At 38.4% G+C, this 18,609-nt stretch overlaps 1 protein-coding gene across 3 annotated transcripts in view; it reads right to left on the bottom strand.

Moving 5' to 3' along the window:
* Positions 1-18,609, bottom strand: part of CDH12 (cadherin 12) — a 542,650-nt gene that overhangs the window by 20,628 nt on the left and 503,413 nt on the right. For all 3 annotated transcript variants that reach the window (XM_057396851.1, XM_057396674.1, XM_057396769.1), the window contains exon 8: positions 16,762-17,015. In XM_057396851.1, the coding sequence (XP_057252834.1) occupies positions 16,762-17,015 (254 nt within the window). The remainder of the gene's footprint in view (positions 1-16,761; positions 17,016-18,609) is intronic.

Below are 18,609 nucleotides of genomic sequence, written 5' to 3'. Positions count from 1 at the left end.
TATTGTTGAAGGCAATTATATAATACTATATTGAAGGTGTGGCATAAGTGTGGAAGGATATATCTTTGCTAACATTGTCTGAACGTTCTCAAGAATAACTATTTGTACATCAAGTAGTATACAAGAGACAGAATGGAAATAGTTGGTTTATAAAATTATGACATTCAAGTCTGTAAGAGTCTCATCCAGAGCAATACAAAGACAAATTGCCCTTTTATGAGCTCCAAGAATAATTTTCATTCATGACTAAATGGCAAAGCTGTTGTGTAGCTCACAGGATCTCTCAGAGTACTCTCCCAAAAGACAGCTCATCTTTTGAAGAGCAGAAAACAATGGGGAAGACTGTGTTGACTTTAGCTGCAGCACAGAAAATAGCAGAGTGCTTGATGGAGCACTGTTGAATGCATGAGTGTCGTCAGATCACTCTTGTGAGGATAACAGGAACTCTGAGCCGCCAAGCAGAAAACTGTAATCACTTCAGGCTGTTATACCATGAATAAAAGAACTGGACAGCTGTCCTGCTGCTGCTATGGAAACGCGTGACAACATGCTCAGGAGGGAAGAAAGGTGGAAGGATGCCAAGTAGACTGTGAAACTCAGGACTTGGGGCGTTTTTTTTTGTCTTTAATATGTGGAGAGGAAGACTTCTGCCTAGCATGGATGGCCTTAGGAACACTGGGGATCCATCCTCACCAAAAGTTTATGAACCTTGACAAAGTATTTCTATGTTGTTATGTCTTGATAGTGACAGCAGTTGTGACACAATGCAGCAGAAATATAACACCATGTACCAAAAACAACATCTTTTTTTTTTCTTTCTTTCTTAGTTGATGCTTAAGCATAACACAGAGTATGCATCTGTGTGTGCCCATGCAATAGCCTTTTGTGGTGAGACAGAGACAGCCCAATGTATTTATTCTTGCCTGTACTCTCATGTAGCTGCTATATCCATCCATGCTGAGAAGCAGCATCCAGGCCTCAGACAAGCTGCTTTGACTTTGTTTTAGACTGAAAGGTGTCAGAGACTAATTGAAGGAGTAAAGTTGCAATACCTTGCCTATATATGCCTGTATGCACTCATAACTCCTACAAAGTAAAAGCACAAACAGCAACATTCTTGCACAGCCCTACCATACCACTGCCTGTGAGACACATGAAGGGACTCATGAATCTGGATTAAAAATATTTGCTTCCAGAAGTTTTCTTTCTGATACTGGACCTGAAAGATGAATAGATGGAACACTTCTTAACATGGTTAAACTGACCATCTGCAATGGAATAGGCAGTACTTAAAACTTGTTCATGATGTTACAGCCATGAAATTGAAGCCAGGAAATGAACAAAGTAAGACATGTTTGACTGTGCATTTTAGAGAAAGAGAAGATTGCTTTAAAGCTAGACTGGGAGGATTAAAGCCAAACAGCACAGAAGTAAAATTTTACAGGTTCAACCTTAAAGAAAGATAAAATACTGACAGTAGGTATGGTACAGTGATGGTAAGCACAAGGAGAAGAGCTCTAACCTTCCCAAACTGCTAAAAGGAACAGTGAAGAAAAGCTACTGTCTACAACCTTTGTCACTCTTCATTTAGTAACCAGAGAGGAGAATGATGGATCACGCCTCTAAAGATGTTATTAAGCTAAAGGCACTTAGACCAAATCTGCTCCTGCTGCAACAGTATACATATGTGTCCTGGGTTCAGCAGTAGCAGTCATGTTTCTCCTTTGTGGTAGCTGGTGCAGTGCTGTGTTTTGACTTCCAGCCTGGGAACAATGTTGGTGAAGCCGATGTTTTCGGTTGTTGCTAAGTGATGTTTACCCTGACCAAGGACTTTGTGAGGCTCATGCTCTGCCAGGGAGGAGGGGAAGCCGGGAGGAAGCAGAGACGGGGCGCCTGACCCGGGCTAGCCAAGGAGGTATTCCATACCACAGCATGTCATGCCCGGGGTGGGGGGTAACTGGGAGTTACCCGGAAGGACACGGGCTTCCAGGTGGGACTTGTTTCTTGGCCGGTGGTGTCGTATTCTCTTCCCTTGTTATTTTCCCTTATCATTGTCGTTGTCGGTGGTAGCGGTGGTGATTTGTGTTGTGCATTGGTTGCTGGACTGTTCTTGTCTCAACCTGTGGGAGTTGCACCCTTTCAATCCTCCTCCCCGTTCCTCCGGGAGCGGGGAAGGGGAGACCCCCAGGAAGGGGGGCCCTCGATTGCTGTCAGCCCGGCACCAAACACTGGGAGTGAGTGAACAAGATGGCTGGCTAGGGTTTAAACCACGACAATATGGAAAATTATTTTAAAGAGCAAAGCATGTTGTTTGGTTGGAACTGGCATGAAAATGGAAATGAATCATCCAATTCAGTGAGCAAACACTTTAACATTTAATTACTGGATTTCCTTTTTTTCTTCTGTTTCATTGTTCCACAGTAGGAAACAGTAATTGTGATCAGCCTCCTAAAAGAAAAAAAAAAACAAACAACAAACTCCAAACAAAACAACACCAATAAATAAATAAATTTAAAAAAAGAAAACACCAAAACCCCAAAAAAGCACACAACAAAGAAACAACCAAGCAAGCAACCAAAAAAAACTCCAAACAACACAAAAAATGAGGGAAGACATTCCTTCAATTTTTGTATTTGATAGTTTTCACACATAATCTATCCTACATCACCATAAGTATTCTCTTTGTATTTCAATTTCTATTGTAAAATTTTACCTTAAGCAGACCCAGGTGATGAATCTAAGAAAAAACAAACCACAGATTTTCTGTGTACACTCTGAATGAGTTGGCTGGCAACCCCAGTTTAGAAAACATCCAATTACTCCAACTACAGCTTGTCAAACCCAAGCTCTGGAATGAAGAATTTTAGATGTAAGAAAATTCCTGATGTGATGGGATAAAAAGAAGTATCATTTCTAAGAGAAACTATGATTTCAACTATGCTTTTCCAACCCACTAGTTTTTCCAATTTCAAGTGTGTACTTAATGCTTTTCGCTGTAACTGAAGCATATTGGAAGGAAGAAAGATCCTTCTTTTCACTTTCTGTAGTTTTTTTGACTCACTATTTAAGTTTAGTTAAAAAAACTAAACTGCTTTTTAAGTTCAGTTTCACTGAAGGTGCTCTTCCACTGGGTCACTGCATTCTTGCCCAGATGCTCTGAAAAGACCTCATGGATCCTCAGAGTAGTGGGAAGAGGAGAAGCTGCAGCTCTCAGATGTACTAAGGCACCTCTGGTGGTGCTAGTGTAACCCGGCAGACGCTTGAGGAGCTGGTTGTGATGCAGGTCTTGACTTAGGCAATTCAGTCAGCTGAAGTAAACGCAACATTCCTGATCCAGGCAGAATAGCTTGTGTATTTTAATGCTTGAAACTGGGTTAATATTACCTACTTGAGAGATTTCAGGTTGACTGCTTTGGGAGAATTGCTGCTGAAAGTAGTTCTGATGGTAAGGAGCAAATGAGCAATGCGCATGAAATGTTAATATACTTAAATTAGCTTCTCTGGACTAAGAATCTTAAATGATTAAGGGAATGAAAGAATTTACAGACTTTTTCTGCTTTGAGGGGGGAAAGATCATGAGAAGAAATGGGAACAACAAAAACAGTAAGACAAAGTTAACGCTGAACTTCAAAACGTGGAAAGGGTAATTGTCATGGTAAATTCTTTCTTTCTTGTAACTGAAGGCTACATCTTATATCATGTAAAATAAAAGATCAGTAGGCCAAGATCCTCATAGACAGCTAAGTGACCACCTTCAGAAGATATGGACGTAAATGATTCCTCTTTTTCTTATTAAATTACCTGGTGTCTCAGGGCAAGGAGGACCCTCGAGTTAAAAATGACAGTGGCAATATGAGTTCAGCACAACTGGAAACTAGGCATTTGAGGGTTAATGGCTTCTGGTCATTGTGCCTTTGTACAAAATAAACATTTCCTAAAGGAAAAAAAAAAAAACAAACCAACTTTCTGAAGAAGAAATAACTGTTTAATAGAGGTAATTTCTAGAAATATTTTAACTTGTCTCAGCTCACACTTTACTGATGTAAAGCACACTTCTTCCTAATCTGGGGCCTAGTGAGATAGAACACTGGTTTTGGGGAGAAAAATGTTACAAAGAAAGATGAGTAGCAATTTTATGTAACGTGATAGACCACTATTTGTGTACATGACCTTAAGTTGTGTTCACTTTAAGTTTTATTTAAATACTGAAGTGCAGGTAAATGAAATTCAGAGTTCATGCCAACTTGGGACAGTTAAATACCACACATCATATCAGAAATAACAGATGGGAATCTAAAAAAAGAAAAAGAAACATAAGTGATGAAAAAAGTGAGACATGATATTGGTCTACAGATAGCTGAAGGGCTTAACCCTGAGAAAGGAAAGTTATTTTGTTCAGCACAGAGAAGCAGAGGGGAAAATTTAAGATGGGGAAATTAATGTTAGCAAAATCCTACTGGCAGTGATGTATATTATGCTGCATGTAAGAGGAATGTTACTAGATCTGTCACTTGGTACTGCAAAGCTGGACCAGGTAAAGTAATAGAGACTGTGCAGCAAGAAAAATTCTAAAAAGATGGAATGAATAATCCTGTTAGTCCCTGTAATGCTAAACTGATACATAACGGGAAAGATGTTAATCACAGAATCATAGAATAGCTTGGGTCAGAAGGGACCTTCAAAAGTAATCTAGTTCAACCCCTTCCAATGAGAAGATTATACTCAATTACAAATCTGGTCTTAGATGCAGTTCCAAATATTTTAAAATATAAACATAGAAGCTGAGGTTTGCAAAAACATGCAAAAAAAATTGTGTCCTCCAAAATCCCATCCTGCCACTGAAGTTTCCTTCCTGCAAATCTCAAGATGATCCATTCACTGGGTTATCATTAAAAAAAAATCTTACCACCATATGTGCATACATACATATTTCAAACACTAGTTCTTTATTGTTCTTCTCAAATTCAGGTGCTGAAATCTTCTGCTGATTACTGGAAATATCTTCCATTCCAGCTAAGACTGAGGAATGATTGCCATAATTCTGCTGAAGGTGCAATCAAGCATTTGTAAAACCAGTTGCCTGTAAACCATGCACGCTTAGAGAAGCCATTAAGTTCAAACCAGTTGTGGTTTAAGCCCAGCTGGTAACTCAGAACCACACAGCCACTTGCTCTTTCCCTCCCTTCTTTCCTCCTGGCTCCTGGTGGGATGGGGAGAAGAACTGAAAGAATGTAAATCCCATGTGTTGAGATAAGAACAGTCCAGCAACTAAACTATAATACAAAACCACTATTAATACCACTAATAATAATAATTATAAGGGAAATATCAAGGGAAGAGAATATAAAACTAAAAAGGGGGAAAAAAAAACAAAAAATAACCAGCAGTGATGCACAATGCAATTGCTCACCACCTGCCAACCAAGACCCAGCCCATCCTGAGCAGTGATCTGGGCCTTCTGGGTGACTCCCCCCAGTGACACGTCGCTGGGCATGACTTGCTGTGGTATGGAATACCCCTTTTGCTACTTTGGATCAGGTGTGTGTTATCAGCATTGTTCTCAGACTAAGGTTGAAACACAGCACTGCACCAGCTGCTAATAAGGAGAAAAAATAGCTGTTACGGCTGAACCCAGTACAGAAGTATAATTAGATTTAACAAAACATTTTATTTTCCTGTGCTAAATGATACATTTGTCTGAGTTATCTGCTTTTAGGGCTAAATAGGATAGTTAGACTTCCAATGTCTTCCTCAGGGCTGCAGAACTGGAATCAGAATTAAGCTATTATAGTTTCTTTTTTCATACCTTCATTTCATTTAAAAATTACTCTTGATTCTGAGTCTCGTGGTTTTCTATTAACTTAAAAATGATGTCTCATGAGGTTTTACAAGAGCAGAAGTGGTAAATATCCTTTTTTATCCTCTGTGCAGCATGATAATGTGAAATAAGGTGTAATGTATTACTTGCCTAACAGTAGCACACAGTAGGCTTTGCATATCATTCATGTTGTCCTCTGTTAATACAACCTAAGGCTTCCTACTCTTATTTTTTAAGTGCCCTTTACACTCTACAACCCAGCAACAGCTGTGCTGTACGCATATAAAGTACATATAAAATATTAGATATATTTAATAAAATAAAAAATATTGAATATAAAACTCTGTTAATACCAGAAAGTTTTAGAAATAAATTTCTTAATATAATGAAAAGAAATAGGACCTCTCTTCTGAATGACCCCTAGTTTTAACACCCTGGGTTTGATACTGTGATATTCTGTTTGGAGGAAGAAAGTCCAGTCAAAATTATCTACTGTCACATAAAAGCATCATCTGATAGATTCATAGTAACAGCTATTATAAAAAAAAAATAATGCTAATAACAGCAAAACAACATTTGAAGTTTTGGTGTAAAATCTTCCTGTCATTAACCAAAAAATATAATGCATGAGGTAATGTTCCAGAGTGGCAGGCACTGTTCTGCTAGGTTACCATTCTTTGTTACTGTGTTTAAATAGTTTATTAAGCCACCTCCCTTAATGGGAACAGAAGCTTTCTGTAGCTTTGTTGAATATCTTCAGAACACGGAGGAGGCATTAGAAGTCAAATGAAAAGAAACTCTGACTGATCAGCTGTCAGATCTTATCCTTTGGGTAATCCTGTGGATACCAGTTGGATCCCAGAAGAACCCTATCCATGCAGATACACAATAATTCAATACTTAATGTTTTGTTTTGCTTTTATTTCAGGGGATACTAAGAATGAAGGAAAAAAAAACAACAAACAAACAAAACCCTTTAACAAACAAAATCCAGCCTGTATCTGAAATGTGGAAAGCAACCAGCACTGGCCTTCACTGCTATCTAACTTTTGCCATTAAATCTTAACATGTCTCCTACGTGCCCAGTCAGATGCAGTCACCGAAAGGCTTGAGCTGCTGTCCCAGGTGAAGCGGATGGTTTTACCATGACTTTTCTTTCATTATTGCACTCAAAATGCCATATTTCTTTATGATCGTGTAGAGATTTTTGAAGGTACTTAGCACTGAGGTAAAGCTGTTCTAATAGTCCAATCTGAATGTTTTTGAAAATCCCACTGATGTAATATTTCTAGTCTTTTAGTGTTGGGATAGCTTTGTATATGTAAAAATATTTTACTTAAAAAGCAGAGATTTTTTGGATTATTTTTATAGAAGCCTAAATAAGTTCTTGTACTTCCATGTCCACTTTTCAAAGGAGTTCAGCACTATAATTTCTAGGAATGATACCCTGTGAACTGTATTCCAGGCTTCCCAAAATGAATATTGTCTATACTGCATATCAGATGCAGGTGATACTTTAGAGAAGGGCAGGTGGAATTGCTACATGATGGGAGAAAGAACAAACACTTCTTGTCAGAATGTCCTGTGTATATTATTATTCATGCCTTTCATGTAACACATGATCTCCCATATGAAAAAATAGCACAGTTCGAGTTTTCTGCATACTATGTAACTGCATCCTCAGTCCTTCATACGTGGCTGCATGCTTCTATATTTTTAACCAGGAGGATGAAGGATTAGTGAATTTAGCAGTCAGTAGCTCACCTAATCTGGAATGAATACTATGAGTGCAAACAAATTACACTTTGCTCCTTTGGAGAAAATTGACCATTATGCAGAATTAATTGACAGGGAAGCAGTGGATGCAGACAGCCAGACTCTAACGAGTCAGAGTCAATCGGGGGAAGCTGTTAAACTTTTCATAAGCCTTATAAATCTTACATGAGAATTTTAGTAAAACACGCTAGGTAATAAAGGAAATAAAATGTGCTGAAGTTCAGTCTTCAGCCCTTCCAAACTGCCAGTTCTGCCTGTCTACAGATTACTGTGCTTCCTCCCCCCCTCTCCTTTTAAAGGTTTTGTTCATTTGCTTATCAAACGGATCAGTCAGCTCAATTGTCTGCTCTGCATTTATCATTACCAGGTAAGTATCTTATCAAAAGCCCTTGTCATTTAGAAAATGCACTGTTTTTATTCAGTTTTAACATAATTTTTCCTGCCTCATTGAGCAGGCAGAACTGCAAGACAACCAAGCAGACAGAAAGCTTTGTCCTGTAGTTTAATTAAGTCTCAGTGGTTCAGACTATGAGCAGCAGTAGAAGGCACGTTGGACTTAACCCCCTCACTCCAGGCTTAGCAGTCAATATTGCTATTGTGGGAAAGCAGCAGAGCACATTCTCTACCAGCACCACAAATTACAGGCCCTGAATACTACTTCACCCTGATTTTGAAGATGTACATTTGCCCTCTGTACTGCTGTCCATGGTCTGTTCTTTCTACCTTCATCCTGCCCATAGCATGAAGGACCCAGCACCCACATTCAGAGAAGCACCTACGCATTGGAGGATGCATCTCACATTCGGTGAAAAGGAGAGCATCCTTCTTTGTTGGTTTTAGATGGGGAAAGAGCGTGCTGGGATGGACATCTGAGCGTGTATCAGTATCTCTATCAGTGGGCAGAGTACGAAAAGGGAGCAAATGAGACTGAGTGAACCTCTTCCAACCCTTAAGAAAGTTTAGAAGGGGAAAACAGACGTGATGACTCCATCAAATATTCAGTCTCAACAGAAGTTGAAACTTATTTTGCACCTGGGTTTACCTGAAATAAACACCATGGGATAAGACAGAAAAGTTTCTTGGGCCTTTCTTCCCGTGCCTGTCCCAAAGTGCTTTGTCTTCTGATAAAGCACTAGGGCAATAAGGAGCAAAGCTGCTATAAAGGAGTGCTGGCCTAGTGGTACAAATTCAACAGGAATAATCTTTGACTGCTTTGCTTTTACATCATGTAAATATTAGCTCTGTTGTATATCTTTTGGATACTAAAATCTGGATAGATTTTCCAGATTTTTCCCCAGAAAAAAATCTAAAGTAAAATGCTGATGCTGAGATAAAGAAAAAGCAAATAACAGCAACCATGGTGACTCCAGAGAAAACTGCAGAATGTAGTGGAGGATTTTGGCTTGCTTAGATCATCAGCTAGGACTCACTTTGATTATCAGATGGATCCACAAGAAGGAACAGTCAAGTCAGGAACTGGAGGATGATTTGTTGCTTTGAACCTGGTTTGGTGAACCAGTAAGAGATTATTCAGGAGAACTGTGACACTATAGGAGCTGCTGCATTTTCCTTTTTCATTTCTCTTCCTCAATCATCTATGTGTATAAAGGAACCCAGAATCTGCAGAGATCAATATAAGTAAGTATGGAGTCACCTTTTCAAAGGTTTTACAAATTTCATGAGGCAAAAGTTGTTGGAGAAGCACTTTTTTTCTCTCCCTTTCATGCTGATAATCTGACCTGAGCCCCATCTTTTGCCTCTAAAATTAGTTCTCTTACCTGAGCTGGAATTTTTGTGCTGTGTTTCCTCCACACTATTTTCAGATTTACTGCCTAGATTAATGTGTTGTTACAAATCTGTAGACATATTATTTGCATGAATGATGACAGCAGTCTTTTTAATCATTGGTTTTTTGTTTGCACATACTGAAAATCAGCATTGCATTTATATTATCTTTGCTCCTTTTTCACATCCAGACATCTTAGATGATCCTGTGTCATAATTTGTCACACTCTGTTTCAGCTTAGAAAAGATGGAAGCTTCAGAATCAGTTTCAGAAGTTTCAGAAGTCGAAAGTGAACTGTGAAGGTGATCAAACCCCTTCTCAAGCAGGGCCACCTAAAGCCAGTTCCCCAGGACTGTGTCAAGATGGACTTTTTTATTATCTACAGAGGGAGACGCCTAGGCAATCTATGCCAGTGCTCAGTCACCCAGACAAAGTGTTTCCAGCTGTTCAATGGGAATCTCCTGTGTTTCAGTTTGTGTCTATTGCCTCTGGTCCTGTCAGTGATACACATCCTGATTTAATTAAAAATGACAAGGAGCTTGATTTTACAACTAGGAAGATGATTTCAGGTTTGACTTTGTGTACCACGGTGCAGAATAACCAACTAACATGTTTTCCTGTAGGACATAAGTTTTTCTTAGATGTTGTTTTTTAAGTCCTGACTATCTGCAATTCTCTGAGTATGAAGCCCTGAGAGATTCACAGATTGAGGTGATATGGCTGCAGCCATTAAACCCCTGCTTTAATCTTACAATTGCTTTCTAGAATGCTTGAGAAATCCATTTGTGGAGAAATGAGGAATAAGAGCCCTTGATCAGAAATCAGGAAGGCTATTATTTGAGCTAGAGTAAAATTACACTGTGTGCCTCTGGGATGCGAACTAGCTTTGTAAAATCACATCACCAGGTGGTTCAAGTGCAGTGAAGTAAACCAGAACTATAATGGTCATATTGTTCCTTTCCCCTCAGTCTGGCTTCTTAGCCAGTCTTAATTAATCTAAAAGCTTTCCCTGCCAAGTTATTCTTTTCTGCCTTGGAGCTGAATGCACATTTCTTGATTTTCAGCATCCACTTCCCTTACAAACAGGTCATTCCCTGAAGGGCATAGTACACAAACTTCCTGGACCTATACCTCTGTTTTAGTTCCAAACTCCTGATAGACATTTTACAACATATGCCAACTGAAGATCACCTGCTGTTTTTCACAGGCTTCAGTAAGTTGATGAATTACTGACTGTAAATAAAGGTTACTGGTGTCTCTTGATTTTAAACATTGTTTTCAGTTGTTTCTTACTTGCTGGACATAGTAAACACTATTTCATTTTTGCAAGTGCTTCCAGGAGTTGATCTAGGAAAATTTATGCATGTCAAATGACTTTCCCCTAGAGCAGGCTTTCTGACTTTGCCAGGAAGTACTCACCTTTGCTCCATGTTCCTGCTAGTCCTATGAAAACCCACACAGATGCAAAAGTCAGTCTACATGTACTCCACAATGACAAATAAGGGTTTTTCAGCTCAAGTCTTTGTCTGGTTCCAGGAAACATGCTGCAACATCACAGAGGGCTAATGAGTGACAAGTACGTTTACCTGGCCCACCAAAGAATGGTGTGTGATCCCTTCAGCCTTAATTCTGTAGATTTAAGATTAAGGTTAAAACAAAACAGCACTTTTGTTGTTGTTGTTGTTGTTGTGCTTTTTTCTGTTATTTTGTACTGGCTACTTGTAGTAGCTCCAAGCTGATCACTGTAACGAAAGTACCACAGTTCTTGAATTAATACAACCAAGTCACTTGTCAGCTGAGCTGGGCTATTGGTCTGCTTGTGTGCACATAATTCATTGCAAATGTGAAATGAAAAATATTAATTTAAACTACCATGAAGGGGATTACCATAATAACTTGTTATACACATCTTGCTTCACAGTAAAGGTAAGGTAGAAAAATATGGTCAGTTGCTGTGACACTGCTGAAGAGCAAGAATTCATTAAGCTGCAAGAAAACAGTCCTTTTTGAAAGACAGTTTATACATAGAAGAGGAAGATTTTTCTGCCTGGCGTTTGAAGAGAAGTCACCTTTCTATTCAGTTCCTTAAAACCACCCAGTTGCTGAGAAGCAAGCCAGCTTATTCAAACCTAGAGCAGTACATGGGATCAGTAGGGGAAGAACTTACAGACAGAGGACAATAGAGTGGAGGGATGTAATTGCCTAAGGTCATGAAGATGAAGTCTAGCAGCCAGAGAAGAAAACAAACAGAAGAGTCAGAATGTCAGGGAAAAGTAAAAGGAGGAAGTAAGAGTTTGTTACCCTACATAATTTCCAGCATTGCTGGGAGGTAGGTACATGGGGATGTCATTGTGTATATGGTAACTGAGTGGTCACTGAGCCAAATGAGACTGGGAATTAGGGAGGCTGGTGAGGAAAGATGAGATGTGTCAGCCAAATGTACCCTTTGGAATTCAGGGAAAATGCTGGGATAGAAACTCACTTTTTATAGTTCTAGAAAGATCAAAGTAACTGGAACAAAGAGAAAAGAATACATCAAACCACTGAGATCAAAAAAGATGTCTGTCATCATCAGAAGAAAGGAAAGCAATAGAGCTGAACACTATGAAGCTAATGGGATGTGGTTGAGGAAGAAAAAGGCAGAAACCAGCTGTGTGCAAAAGAAAGGTGGACTGTGAAAGAGGAGACTGGTGTTAAACTACCAGAGCTTAGGATATGTAAGAAAACAGCGAGCTAGGAGGAGGACTGAAAGAGATAGGAAGGGATATGCAACAGGAACTGAGAAGTACTGGTGCAGGGATTTGAATGGGTTAGCCTGGATAGATTAGAACTTGGAACAGAGGTCTTGAAAGTAGTTGAGGAGACTGGGACTTCAGTAAAAGGCAAGGGATGGAGTAGAGCTAAAATTGCAAAAGAAATGGATAGGAAGTAACAGAGCAAGAATTGTGCAAAACTCACCAAAGCAGCTAAAAAGGAACCAACATTTCTGAGGCCCACCATCTGTGCAAAACCAACTGGCAAAACATCTTGTTACCCTCCAGTGTGATAACATACACAGAAAAATAGCTGTCACTTAATCTGCTATTAAATAAAGAGTCTTGAGGTGTGGAAGTAGATGTTCCAGTCCTTCTATGTATGACTGTAAATTTACAGTATAAGATATATTTTGATATCAAAAGATGGGACTTTTTTTTTCTGAAGAAAAAAACAGATTCATAAAGTGAATGCACAAAAAAAGTCAAGCACTTTCCTGTTACATATCTAACATTAATTAATCTTGTCCGTGCTTTTACTTAAAGAGTTTAAGGATTCAGAAAGAAACCTATTATTTGTATTGTCTTAATTTTTACATGATAAATACGCATTGGGAATACAGAACCTATCTATGAAAGTTTCTGGATCACTGTGAACTAGTTCAGAAAACAAATAAGGATTTTTCTTTAGAAGCACATGCAAGGAACATAGTCTTGTCCTCACGATAGTGAGGGCATGATTGACCTGTGACTAGTACACATGACTTTTTTATTTCTTCCATATCATGGTTCCATGACACTGGACTTGGACAGTAAAATGCACAGCTTTCTTGCTTAGAGTGGTTCTTGTGATTCATAAGGCAAAACTTCTGAGTCAAGCAGGGAAGATCTGAAGGGCAGTGTTGTGACACAGAGTATGAAGCTCATTGTAATTGGAGTCGTATCTGGGATTCACATCAGGGACAATAATCCTTTCATGCTTTATACCAGAGGATCACCTACAAGGAAATCTTACAACTTCAAAGGTGTCAGTGCAAAGTTGTTGAACTTCACACACATTGTTAGATAAAGCTCACTATTCTAGAAGATCTTGCAGGTAACTCAGTCTTGCCATACATTTGCACTTCCTCGTAATTCAAACACACAGCTCTGTTTATAACATTCATGCTGTATGTACACATATAAAAGTGATTTTTAGGAAGTCCTAAAATTCCTTTTACCACAAATACAAGGATCTTTACTACAACCAATTGCATTTTTACAAATTACACACATTGTAATACCGGTGTTTGGTTGGCTTTTCTTTATTTCCTCACAGACACCTTGTAACCATCATAAACTAGGGAAGTCTGTGAAGAACATGAGATCATTGCTCTTTTCAGAAGTGCTTTGGGATGTTTAATGGCCACAAAGTACATAGGACTTCATCTTAACATTATGCTGAGCATTTCTTGCAGCATTATGGATAAAATGGGAATAGACAAAATAGCACTCCTGAGAGACATCAACTCCAGATTTAACACAGTTTGAAAATTAGGTGAACTGGGGTAATGTTCCAAAACAGCTTAGAAGCCAGTCACCCTTGCAGGTGCTGAATACCTGCGGCCCCTTTTCTCCTTGAGCTTAGTTTCCTGTTTCTTACTGAATGTGTTCTCTGTGCCCTTTCACTTCAAGTTCTCTAATAAATATATCTAACATAAATTCCATAAAATAAACCTTTTAAAATTCCTGACATGTCCAAAAGCTTGATTTCAGTAACAGGACAAAGAAAAAAATAAGATAATCCTCACCATTTTCAGCAGCTTCCAGAAAAATATTTTCTAAAAACCAGCTGAATCCAGTCTTCATTTTAGCTGTTATCTCCCCCTTCCTGATGTGACTAGCATAACAGAGCTAAAGTTTTTGTCTGATAACATGGATTCGGTTGCTGTGAGTAGTGATGCTTCCATTCATATGAAGTGTTCTAGCCTGCTTTGTTCTCAAAAGTTTTGCCTGCTGTTCCATACAGTGCAGATTTTATCCCAGTATCTATTATTTGGCAGATTGTTGATTTTATTGTTGTTGTAATGGACATCTTAATGTCCAAACTGCTCTAGGAAAACATTTCAGAAAAAACGAATGAATCTGTAGAGAAACTGTGCCATCCAGCAAATTGTATGGGCTGTTGCCTCCAAAGAACATTACTTGCTTTTCTATGTTTGTTTGGAGGGCATATTTACTCAGATGCTCAGACTTCTTCTTTGAAGCATAATGAAATTGATAGAGCATTCTTTGCATCTATGAGACAATCTAGATTTTAAACAAACAGCTGAAAGCATCACTTGTTAAGATACATTAAGGAGTTGTAATCACATGCAACTCTTTCAAACTAATTTATGCTTTCCTAACCTCTAGTCATGCACTCTTTTTTTTTTTTTTCCAGTTTAAGTATATAGAACTTATGAAATATCAAACAATAATACATTAGTAGCTAACAATTGCATATAATTTGTTTTTCTGCCTGGACTAGTCAGCATTTGGACACAGGTAGGTTCTTACAGAGAATAAAAGTATCATCAGATTGTTGATAAATTAGTAAGAACCTTATAACTGAATTCAGAGAGCTGGAAATCAAGCTGAATACAGAGAATTAAATATATCCTCAGGTAAACAAGAGCTGAGGAAGAGATTTCAGGACTGAAACATATAAAGTGATACAAGTAAGTGATCTAAGAAAGCTGGAAGAGACAGCTGTATGGGGAGGTTTCCAACTTAATCTTCTCAGTAGGTCAATTGGCTTACTGGAGCACATCCCTGTCCTTAAAGCAACTTATCTTCCTCCCAAGTCCACTGAATTCAGTGTGTGGCTTACTTGTGAGTAGAAACAGGTCCCTCTGAGAAATTCATAATACTGGGACATATCTCATGTGTTTCCCTGGGCAGGAACCAGATGAATTGGTTTATTAGAAGTGAGCCTGGGAGCACTGTTGATGTAAGGGGTCAGCAAGTAGATCAGTGAGACAAAACGGTAAGGGTATTTTATAAATAGATGGTCATTTAGACACCAAAGTACTGGTTTCATGGTTAAAAAAGATAGACATGAACACTTTAAAGTGGCTTATACTACTTATACTACTATAGTAAGTGCAGTCTGTGAAGAAATCATCATGAGACAATTTTTCTTGTGTAGTTGCAAATACAGGATCAGTAACCAGAGCCCTTGAGTCTCCTAGGAGAATTTGTGAAATAAAATAAAAAAAAACAACACTGAGGAGTGGTTATGCATTCAAATGATTCTGCTGTCATATGAAAAACTGCTCAACAATGTGATTAAAGGCTTGCTATCTGCTTGCAAGAAAATGTGGTTTTCAACAGAATATTGACTTCAGGAGGGCTATTTTCATAGGCTGCCACCAAGGAAAAGGTTTTCACGTCAATCTTTGTTAGCGAAGGTTTTGATCCTTTGTCAGGGAAAGAATGTGTCACAAATTCATGAACAAATATATTTTGGTATTAGAAATGAATGAAGAATGTACTGAAAAACAAGTAGTGAATGAAACATTAGTTATAGTTTTAAGCAAGAACTAACAGTGAATTGACAAAGCAGGAAATAAACAGTCACTGCTATATGTTAATTTTTTAAGTATTATTACAACATATCATCTAGCATGTTTATTTTGAGAATATAAGTACTGAGTCAAAATGCACATAATTAATAAACATGGATTAAAAAGTCCAATTGAATTACTAGTCAAAAATGCATGAATGTGTATGCACCTGGTAGACAGTAGCTGCATTTTTGTGTTCTGTCATGGTCCCATTTGATAAACAGTAATATTTAAAGACTGATGACTTCCTTTATGTCTACAATAATTTTCATGAAAGTCTGGGATAAAAATACTTTCTGAAGTCAGGTAGGTCCAACATGAGCTGGTACTGGAAGTGTGTGTAATGATTGCCTACATCTTAGACTGTGTCCACACAGGAGCTTCCTATTGGTACATGGGTAAGGTTCCCTTTGTAGTTTCTAATGTGACTGGAAATACATTTTTTATAACAGTTCCCCTCTCCCTTTTATTTCAGGAAAATAAGCTATACCAGTAACTAAGGGGTTTACTTGTGCTGAAGTCAGCTGAACACAATGATGCTGGTCAGCAATCACATCCTCACAGCTGTAGTCAAGACAGATGTAGCATTTATTTATCAAAAAATTGGTTCTTTGCCGTATGTAGACAGGAAGTGGTTCTTATGAAAGGGACAGTGCTCACTGTCACCCATTGAGATATAACACAGACATAACATGTGTAACTTCCTTTTTCAGTATTGCACTTCAAAGACACTTTTGTGGAAGCCCCAGACACCAGGTAAAACAATGTCTTTACTTCCTTAGTCTAAGCACTCCATCTCTGAAGTCCTGTCAGTGCGTAGTAACTTATATGATCTGTATGATAAGAAACTTCATGTATTTTTCCAGATAACCCACCCAAACAAGAATCTCTTTTCAGTATTTTTCAGACCATCAGTTAGCTGTCACAGTGACAGACTTGGAACATTTTATACCTTCTTACTCGGCTCTGAGCCACCAAGTCTCACTGTCAGCTTCACTTTGGGTTCTCTGAGAGTTACTGAAGGAGGAAAAGCTTTCTTACCTAACTGAGCTGCTGCCAGCATCAAGGTCTTGTGCTGTCACTGCACCTATAATGGTCCCCACAGGTGTATCCTCATAAACCTCCATTGTGTACATAGGCTTGCTGAAAACTGGAGGTTCATCCATGTCCAATACATTTATCTTCACAGTGGCAGTATCTTTGAATGGACCCACTGAGTGAAATCGATGGTCAAGATGGAGATTGGAGGCCTCAACTTTAAAAGTATAAGCCTTTTTTGTTTCAAAGTCTAATGGCTGTAGAAAGAATAAAAGCAAAACATCATATTTGACTAAAAATTAAACATTGCAAAATCACTTTGGTAGGATTAATCTGACACAACTTAAGATGCTTTCAGTGTAAACTTCAACTCCTTACCTAATTATCTAAACTTGTTCATCTCATGCTAAGGTGATTTCTGAAATAGGCTAGATGAATCATACTCAGGAAATGACAGTTTCTGCACATCAAAAAGAAATCAGGATGACTAACATAGATGTAAACAGTTCCATTGTAGATGTCTGAAGTTAACTAAGTGAGAGTCATCTTTTGCGAATGAGCTGTTGTGCCAGTTAGCCAGATATTTGCATTCGCAACTCCCAAGCACAGGCAATCAACTGTCTCTAGATGATCCAGTTCCTCAAAATAGAAGACTTCCATTTTTTTTAGCAGGGAAAGCTTTTAGAAGGTCATGACAGTGATGAAAACTAGCCTGAATAAAAACTCTGGTACATACCAGTGGGTCAAGCCAACCCTCAGGTATGGCTTGGAACTTCAAACTTGATCTGAAACAAGTATTTCCTGTAAAATGTCTATCTTATCAGTGAACTGCTATTCACACCATATAGTGGAGCTGCATGTACTTTAAAAATGCAGACTTTTACCCTGCCTTGTGATCCTAAGTGTAATTCATAAGGTCTTCAAGGTAGCATAGCACCTTTTGTATACCCATCTTGGTTTTTGATGTATATGCATCCTGCAATCGGATTGTTTTTCTGCAGGTTTCTGTCACTGTACATCAATTTAGTGCCTTTGGTTTTAGAAAGGTAATCATATCAAAAACCTTAATGCAGTCTTATTTAGTTGAAAAGACACTGAAGCTTTAATTTTAGTTAAAGGCCTTAGCTGCGTCGGCTTTCATGCTTTTAACGTTACTGAGTCTTTTCCTGATGTTTGGATAACAGTGGCACCTAGTGGTTTCTTCCTATAATAACTCTCAAGCTGGAAATTTTCTAACGGGAAAGGGTATGCTATCGGGAAAAAAGAGCAGGATCACAAGTGTATGAGCAAGGATATTTCAGCATCTGACTTCCCCCCACAGCCATCATTACCACAGTCTTTCCAGTCACTTGTCACAGCCAGGATAGATTTGAATTCTGCCATTTTCCGTCCTTATCACAACAGGACATAATTGGCCAGATGACTACCTGGCATAAACTAAAGTAACTCCATTAAAATCAATCAAGTTTCCTTGACTTACATTAGCTGAACAGATAGCATAATGATTTTAAATCCTTATGAAAGTCTTTATAATTTTAACAGACTAGATGGTCAGTCTTTTTTGAGCTAGGAATTTAAAATTAGCCACCTAAATCTATACGCCATTAAAATAAAAAAGCTTGAAAGTCAAGTGATTCTAACCAATCCACTACCACGTACAAACACCCTCCTACAGACAAAATTCCCAGTAAAAATCAGTATGACTTGCACCTTCATGGCTGGACTGACAGAAAGAATTAAAAACTAATGATGAGAAGAAACAGACAAAATTAAATGTGGAAGAACTTATGGCCCAGTGGTTAAACTCTAAGCTGTTGGCATCACTACAGATGGACATAATGCTTTGGTATC

Source organism: Pezoporus wallicus, unplaced genomic scaffold (genome assembly GCF_028554395.1).
Source record: "Pezoporus wallicus isolate ANWC-B61680 ecotype Strahan unplaced genomic scaffold, APGP_CSIRO_Pwel_v1 contig_7204, whole genome shotgun sequence".
NCBI classification, from domain to species: Eukaryota; Metazoa; Chordata; class Aves; order Psittaciformes; family Psittacidae; genus Pezoporus; species Pezoporus wallicus.
This window is presented reverse-complemented; position numbering and strand designations above follow the sequence as displayed.